Raw genomic sequence first — 9,149 nt, forward strand, 5'->3', positions numbered from 1 at the left:
CGGGTCACCGTGCCCGGCGTCTGGAGTAGTTTTCGGGTCACCGTGCCCGGCGTCTGGAGTAGTTTTCGGGTCACCGTGCCCGGCGTCTGGAGTAGCTTTTGGGTCACTGTGCCCGGCGTCTTGGCTTTCCTGGACGGCGTCTGGTGCATTCGTGGGTGTTGAAGTTGTGTCTTGTGGCTTATTCGAGCTTGAGCTCAGATGTACAGGCGAGTCTGTTGTTTGGAAAGACAACACAGAAGCCAGTCAGGGTGTGACTAGAAGCGTTTCCTCCACACAGTCCCACTCTTCCCAGACTCAGGGGCTTTGCTGCCACCCTTGCCACGTGTCTCCCCAAAGGTCTAGGTCCATAATGCCCCCAAATTTAAGGAGGTCAAGACACTTCGAACCCACCAGCTGCTCTGCGGCGTAATGATTTACCGCCTCAGAAGTCCTAGAGAGGGACCCCGTGAGTCGGAACTGGGGACCCCACCACCACCACAAGACACTTCTAGGAGAAAGGCTGAGAGAAGCAGGAAGGTACAGTGAGATTCTGCACATTCTCTCCACATTGCTGGATCCGCCACCAAGAGCATCTCTGCACAGCTTCTAGAGTGGCAGGCATCAGTGCCCACAAACGCATGCGCAACAAACCACACAGCTCTACACATTGTTTTCCATGCACATGTATGCATGAACTAGACACGCCCACGGTACCATTGTCCATTATCATGCAAATGAATGTGCACTGTTAAGACACCAGGCATGCGCACTGTACCGTATGGCCTATGGGTGTGGGCATCATTATTATGCACGCATGCGCACTGATACACAGGGCCATGCGCTAAACTGCTTTGTTGTCACAGAAGTTACAATCCGGAAGAAAAGAAACCGGGTATGAGTGCAGTCATTCTGTCAGTGTTAAGTATTTTGCTTCTTGTTGTTAAGTGCCATCGAGTTGGTTCCGACTCATAGAGACCCTGTTTAGGGTCTCCGAGGTTTTAGATCTTCTCAGGAGCACAGAGCCTCATCTTTCACCCCGTGGAGCGGCTTGCTAGCAGTAAATGTTACCCACACAACTCGGAAGAGTGCTTCCACACCTCCACCCAGTTAGTTTCCTATATGTGTGCTCTAGTTGCTCCTTTAGAATGCACTGATATCTATTTCAATAACCGTCTGGTTCCGCTGATCCCTGATATTGAATGACCATCAGGACAAACAGACACCAAGATGGTTATACATGCTCGCCTTCAAGATGTTTATGGCGGTCTTGTGACTGACTGACTGGTGGTTTAGTGTGAATGCTAGAATTATAGACCACCAGCATCTGGGCTATAATGAATGTAGTCCATGCATTAGTACATGACTTAGCAGAGTCAAAACTGACTCCACGCACTTAACAGCATTGTTAAAAACACACAATAATGTATAAACATTGCTGGCAAAAAAAAAAACAACTAAGCAAACACCCATAATGAAACAGCCAGGTTACCCGTGTTCTGATAACCTAGGCCTGCTAAGAAAGACTTTCTCTGTTTCAGTTGGAGTGATCATTGATTGAACTCAATCATTCCAGCAAGGCACTGTACTCAAGATTTTGGAGTAACAAATTTGGCAACACACCAAAATTACATAGATTATTGTTTAAGTACAGTTAATTGTGAGAAGTGCTAAGGAAGATGAGCACAACATGCTTTGGCTACAGTTAGCTTGGTAACTTCACCTTGTCAGGGGTCAGGGAATGCATCATTAATTCAACAAAATATGTACCAAGAAACAGGTGACAGGTCCTGGGAAACTAGATGGGATCCATGTCCTCATGGAGCTGACATTATAGGGGGAAGGTGGACATGAAACCAAGGCTTCAAGTAGGTTCAGTCATGGGTGACAAAGGGTCACGGGAATGGCGGCAAACTGGAACACTCACCAAAGGGGAAAAATGATGGGTCGACGCCCTACTAAAAATGTCAACTCCCATTTAAGAAACACAGGCAGTGTATATATTGCATAGCAACCAAATCTTTTGTTACCAACAGTACTGAAAACAATGGTGCCCTGCTCAAAGATGGCGGGAGGACACCTCATGGCTTTGAATGTGTGTGTGTTTACTTGCCACAGTCCTGTCAACTATTCAATCTCCCACATCAGCTTCCTCGAGAGAATCAGTATCCCTCTTCCAAATCTATTCCAAGGCTTCAGTCACTAATTTTTCCCATTTAAGTTAGCATGCTAGATTAATCAAAATTTTAAAATTTGAGTCTGTTCTTGTTTCACTTCAATAGCCATGATTGAACCAGTTTAAACCCTTTCAAAGCTCTGCATTAAACAAGTAGCTAAAGCAATTAAATGTCAAATTGTGGTGTATGTCATGGAGGGATGATGTAGAGGAGACAGGGAGGGAGACAAGACAGAAAAGAAGGAAACACATCGCTGAGGTGACACTTAGCTGAGACTTGAAAGATAAGAAGGAGAAAGCTGGGTGAACAGTGTCAGGTTACCCAACAGACACGTAAGAACAGCCTTACTAGTGCTGGTTTACCAATCTGTAGTGAACAGTTTCACATGTGTAATGTGATGGAAAACATGAAACTGTTCACTACAGAATAGTAAACAGACACAAGTAGGCCCGTGCTTACTGAGTAATCCGCCTCTATGGTGAAGAATATGAGGAAGTGTCCCCAGCAGAAGGAACAGAATCAGCAAAGTCTCCCAAGTAGGAAAAGAAACAAAGAGAAGACAAGATATGAAGGGAATTTAGTGAGTGGGGGGAAAAGTAGCAGGGTACAGGTACCAGAGGGTCCCCTAGAAAAAGCGACAATAGCTTATTGTCTGAATCAGAGTATCGTGTGCGTGTGTGGAAATATACATACTCGAACATGCACCCATTTAACACATTTTGCATGTACAGTTCATCACAGAGGCTACATCACGTCATTTCATGATGTCCGTATTATTTCACCACCTAAGCGCCTCGGCCCATTAACAATCTCATCGATGCGTTAGGGTTACTGCTGTCGTTTTGTCTCAAGTAGCTAATGCTGTGAAGGGCACCAGCTCAAGGCAAACATTATTTATTGTGCTAAGCTGCTATTGAGTTTTTAAATATGATTTCCTGGGATAGTGACAGCTCAAGGTTCAAAAGCATTTCCTGGCAAACGTTTGTGGAATCCACCAGTCTCAATGTACCCATAATCTGTAAACCAGACATTGTTTTAGAGAAAAAGGAAGCACTCTTTAAAATCATATCTCCGGTACACCATCCCCATGATGGGCCAAAATAAGGCTTTTGGATTCTATTCCAAGTGCAAAAAGCCAGCAAGACAGCCAGGACACTGGCTTCCAGAGTATGGCCCTTGGTTGTTTAAATGACTATATATCCTTGCGTGGTTTTTTCTGTTTTGTTTTTACATCACGAGGGGCAAAAAGAGATAAAGGAGGGTTTTCATAATTTAAAAAAAATTTTTTTGAAGATTTTGGGGGAAGGAGAAAATGACACATACACTGGTGTTGACATGGGTGATGGGGCAGGCAATATAGAACCAGAGGGAGGTTGCCATAGGACAGATGGGGGTGGCGGGGGACAGGGAGGAATGCGGTGGTTAAAGTGAATAGAGGTAAATGCTGTTTACTCTTGGTGCATGGAGGGGATTGCAACCATGTAATGAATGAAGCAAAGTGTGTGATTCGGTGAATGTAAAACTGATGATCTGCTCTGCAAAACCTTCACTCAATTCACCATGTTGTTGTTGTCAAGTCGGTTCCGACCCATAGCGACCCTGTACAGGGTTTCCGAGGCTGTAAATCTTTACGGGAGCAAAAAGCCTCATCTTTCTCCCGCGGAGCGGCTGGTAGTTTAGAACTGCTGGCCTTAAGGTTGGCAGCCCGATTCGTAACCACTACGCTACCAGAGCTCCTTAAGAAGTCAAAAAAAAAAGAAAAAGAAGCCATCAAAGGCTTTAAAAAGTGAGGAGGTTTTACAAAGCAGCAGCCCTGGTGGTTCTGTGAGCTAAGCACTGGGCTGTCAACCTACCATCCACTCCAAGGGTGAGCCCGTCTGCTCTAATAAACATTTAGTCTCGGAAGCCTTAAGGAGCAGTTCCACTCTGTCTTATGTAGGGTCACTATGAGTCAGAAATCAACTTGATGACAGTGCTTTGGGTTACAAAGAAACTCACTCTTTCTGCTTTGTGGGCTGGGGACTGGAAGGAAGAGTGAAGGTTACTATAGTCATCCAGAGGAAATAGATCATGGTTGTATTAAGTTATTGACTAGACATGAATTAAAGACAGACTCAAGAGTCAGGACTTACTACAACATCAGCAAATAGTTGATTCTAAGGGGAAGGAGAGAATCCAGGAATCACTTGTGGCTTTGTCTTGAGCAGAGGGAAGAGCGTGCTGGCGAGGGCTGGAATAGACCTTTGCCATTTTTGTGGTCTGTCAGAATCAGTACCATTTCTCTATGTCTGGGGAATTCCCCGATACAACCTGATAGAAGTAGACATTGCCTCCTATCATATTGTTGTTAAGTTCTGCTGAGTCAGTTCCTCCACATAGGGTTTCTGAGAAGTATCTGGTGGGTTTGATCCGCCAATCTTGTGGATAGCAGTTCAATGCTTATCGTAGAGTGCCACACCAGCACTCCTATCACAGAAGTTGAAAATGCCAGGCACTTGCTTTTAAGCTTCCCTTACAAGTGGGGCAGAAGCGTGAATTTGATACTCCCATCCTGGCTACGGAGTCCTGGTATGGCGCTGTAGGATAAGCACTGGACAGCTAACCACAATATGGGCAATTCAAAAACCACCCTATGCCAGAACCAACTCAACAGCGCTAACAACAACAAAACAATCCTGGCTAAGGGAGTCCTGGTGTGGCGCTGTAGCACTGGACTGTAACCACAAGGTTGGCAGTTCAAACCCGCCAGCTGCTCCTCAAAATTCTATACAGGACTCAACGGCACTTAACAACAATAGTGTGGGCTAAGGAGCCAGGCAGCAGTAAGTGTGAAGAACGCTAATAGCGGCATCAGAAAAGCCATGGTCAGGTTCAGGCCTCAGTCAAGCAATGCTACAGCCGTGTCCAGAGCCGAGACGCTACGCCACACCAGGGCTTGATGCTGCTTTGCAGTCCCGGTTCTTTGAATCCGCTCCAGGACCTGACATGGGTGATAACAAAGGAAGCCCCGAAAAGGGACTTAAATAGACATTGTTCCAAAGAAATACAAATGGACAGTAACCACAATGGGATACCACTTCACAACCACCAGTATACCTATTATCAGACAATGGAAAATAGCAAGTGTTGGCAAGGGTGTGGAGAAATTGTAAAAATGGCACCACTGTTGTGAAAAACAGTTTGGCAGGTCTTCAAAAACTTAAAAATAGAATGACCTGCAATTCCACTCTTGGTTGTATACCCAATAGCAGGGACTTGAACATGCACTTGTTATTATTACTTGTTGTTGTTAATGTGTGGTCGAGTTGTTTCCAGCTCATAGCAACCCTACCTAGGGTTTCCCAGGAGAGGCTGGTGAGTTTGAACCACCAACCTTGTGATTCAAACAACCTTTGCTTATCCAATAATACCACACCAGAACTCCTTAAAGCTTACAGCACCCAGTATTCCCAGGCAATCTCCCATCCAAATATTAACCAGTACCAACCCCACTTAGCTTCCCTGAATACGCCTGATCTCACAAATTAAGTGACCTGTTAGTCTGGATAATGCCACGTCCTGGAAGGTCACAACCTAGGAAGCAATTCTACTCTATGCACTTGGAGTCACCTTGTGTTTGAGTCAACTGGCTAGCAACCCCCACCAATTCTATGTTGTGCATTGTAGGATATTTAGCAATATACCTGACCTCTAACCATCAGATATCAGTAACACACACACAACCCTTCCCAGTTGTGACAACGAAAAATGTCTTCAAACTCACCAAATATGCCCTGAGGAGATAGTTGTGTCACTACAGTGGTTGCTAACCCAGTGCTCAATGGCTCAAACCCACCAGCTGCTCTATGGGAGAAAGACGAGGCAGTCTGTTTCCCTAAAGATTACAACCTTGGTACTCCATGGGCCAGCAGCTCTACCCTGTCTTGCAAACTCTTTATGAATGGGAGTTGACTCAACCCAACAGCTGTGAGTTTGGTTTGGTGTGGTGCACTCACAACAATAAAGACTGCTAGAGCATCTGAAATGATTGAACTTTTCTTAAGCCCATCAGAACTACACAGACAAGAGCAGAGGGATCTCTTAATAGACTCCGTAAGATTAACTTAGAAATTCTTAGAAATTCTCCGTGAATTGCTCTATGAAGGCAGAGTGTGGGTGAGTATGAAATCCTGGGAGCTGCGGACACAGGAAGGCTCACAGTCTTGTGCAGACTTCCCCCAGGCACACAGCAGGAAGAGCTGGGAGGGATCTTACGGAAGGACCCTCAGTCTCCTCCAGGGGGAAACAAACACACCACCTTAATTTGCTGGTGTTCTTGTTAACTACCATTAGGTCAGCCCCAGGCACACTGGCCCTAAACACTACTAGTCCTGTGTCATCCCCATGATCAGATGGTTGTAATCCACAAGGTTTCCACCTGTTAATTTTCAGAAGTACATTTTCTAGTCCGTCTAAATCTGGAAGGAGACCTGCTGGTGCTGTGGGTTAGGTACCAGGCTGCTAACGGCAGAGTCAGAGAGTCAAACCTACCTGCTGCTCCATAGGATAAAGATGACATTATCTGTTCCCATAAAGATGGACAATCTCATAAACCCTGTACAGGGACACTTGAGCTGAAATCAACTTGATGGCCCTAGGTTTTTTTGTTTTTGGTCTTAATCTGGAAGCTCCACTTAATCTGTTAAGCACATAGCAACACACAAACCTCCACTGACGGATGGGTGGTAGGAACTGAACCTCAGACTCTTGTATGGAAAATGTACCACCAATGACCTCAACTTTTACGTGGAGGTCTACAAAACCTGTAGCCCGGCACTGGTAGAACCATTCACATCTGGGGAGGGAAATAACAGCCGCCAGGCAATGCCCAGACTGATCACCCCACATCTCTGTTAAAAACGAAATGTTCAATTAAAGGTTGCTGTTAATGGTCAGAGTGGATCCCAACTTCCGGCATTGGAATCCCACGTGTGCAGAGCAAAAATGCTACACAGGGTATTCAAGGCTGCCAGGTCTGTCTCACAACGTACCTCTGGATTTGAACCACCAACCTTTTTGCTAGGAGGCAAGTCCTTAACCATTTGTGCCACCCAAGGGCTCCTTAAAATGCAGAAGGGCAAAGCATTGTAGTTCCGGGACACTGATAGAGAAAGCTACTGTAGCTGGGAGGGACCAGGAAAAATAAGAAAGCTCTTCATCTCTGGAGGAACACAGATATACAAGAAGACTCCAAGAAGTTCACAAACAAATGGGATTAACCACAGACTCTTTGAAGGCCCCCTGCCTCCCATGGTAATCCAGCAGAATATCTAGAGAAGGGGCAGAAACATGTATGAAGGCCATACCTTCAAGCCCCACGTCCCCAGAAAACTAAGAAAACGAAATCCCAACATGAGAGAATGTTCCCTCTCCCCTGCCCGGTCATGCTAACATATGTGAAGTAAGAATGACAGATGAATACAATAGTGGGGGGCTACAATAGACAAGCTTGGGGGAGCAGCAGAAAGGCAAGACCTACAGCCAAACATGGAGACAAAAAGAAAACATTACTAAAGGAATTTGGGACAAGAACAAATTCTAAGCCCAGATGAACTCCTGACTAGATGAACACAAATCCCCACCCTAGAGACACAGATGAAAAGCCGTGTCCTAACCGACTTGCTGTCTCTATAGATTGATGCACCTATTCTGGATAGATCATATACACGGGAATCAGACAATAGACGGTCCTTTGTGCCTGGCTCCTTTTACTTAGGATAATGTTTTCCAGCCCGTCCATGTTGTAGCATGGACCAATAATTCATTCCTTATACAGCTGACACATGCTCTTGTTATTAAGTGCCTACTCACAGTTGGTTCCTACTCATAGTGACCCTGTATAGGGTTTCTGAGGAGCGGCTGGTGAGCTCAAAGCGCCTTGCAGTCCAGTGCATTAACCCACAGTGCCACACCAGGATTCCTCCATTGTACATACAGACCTGATTTTGCTTATCCATTCATCTGTTGATGGACATTTAGACTGTTTCCACCTTTGGGCTATTGTGAATAATAATGACACAAACATTGGTTTACAAGTATACTTTTGTGTTCTTCCTTTCAAAAGTTTTGGGTATATATCTAAGGTTTGGATTTCTGAATCATATAGTTCTGTTTAACTTTTTAAGGAATTATCAAACCACTTTTCACAACAGCTGTGCCATTTTCCATCCCTACACAAAATAGATGACTGTCCAATTTCTTGACATCTTTGCTAACACTTAATAGTGTCTGTTTTTATTTTAGCCATCTTAGTGGTGTACGTTAAGTGCCGTTGAATCAGTTCCGACTCATAGCTACTCTGTATAGGGTTTCCGAAGAGCAGCTAGTGAGCTTGAACTGCTAACCATGAGGTTCAAAGCACCCTTGCAGTCCAGCGCCTTGTAGATGAATATATATATGGAAATAAATATAGATTTGCATGTATACATGGGTTAGCGTGTATGCATCTATTTCCTACCTCCATAAACAGTAGTGGCATGCCATTAGCATCAAATCCACCCAGTGCCCAGATCTTGGTGTCTAACACCATTCTCCAATGAACAAATGAGGGCTCCCTGGAGACATGACTGATTCATTACTGTTGACATAGGGAAAATGCAAGATGAGCTTGGAACATCTTGTAATGCCAGACAATAAGTGTTTGTTTTGTTTTAAAAAAGAATGTGGGTGATTCAAACAGACACGAGAGCCAGCCTGAAAGTGTTCCCCAAATGGCCAAATCTGGAACCATCTGAGCAACAAAATAAAAATGCTAATGTTGGATTGTGACCCTCAAAACAAAACAGCTATGACTCTGTGCTCCTATAACCAAGGGAGTCAATAAAAAGTAAATGGAGCAAGGAAACACGTTCTCCTTTATAAATAAAAATCAAACTGTAACTATTCACCCCACCAGATGGAGGTGTGGAAGCCCCCCTCCCTCGGCTTCCATTTGAATGGGTGCAGTCTATGACTGGC

General features: G+C 44.8%; 1 protein-coding gene across 1 annotated transcript in view; it reads right to left on the bottom strand.

The window, feature by feature from the left end:
* The window catches only part of PODXL (podocalyxin-like), a 6,452-nt gene extending 6,303 nt beyond the window's left edge, over positions 1-149 (bottom strand). The window contains exon 1 of the mRNA XM_006861224.1: positions 9-149. Coding sequence (XP_006861286.1) covers positions 9-149 — 141 coding nt within the window. The remainder of the gene's footprint in view (positions 1-8) is intronic.
* Between the last annotated feature and the right edge of the window lie 9,000 nt (positions 150-9,149).

Source organism: Chrysochloris asiatica, unplaced genomic scaffold, assembly GCF_000296735.1.
Source record: "Chrysochloris asiatica unplaced genomic scaffold, ChrAsi1.0 scaffold00041, whole genome shotgun sequence".
Lineage (NCBI taxonomy): Eukaryota > Metazoa > Chordata > Mammalia > Afrosoricida > Chrysochloridae > Chrysochloris > Chrysochloris asiatica.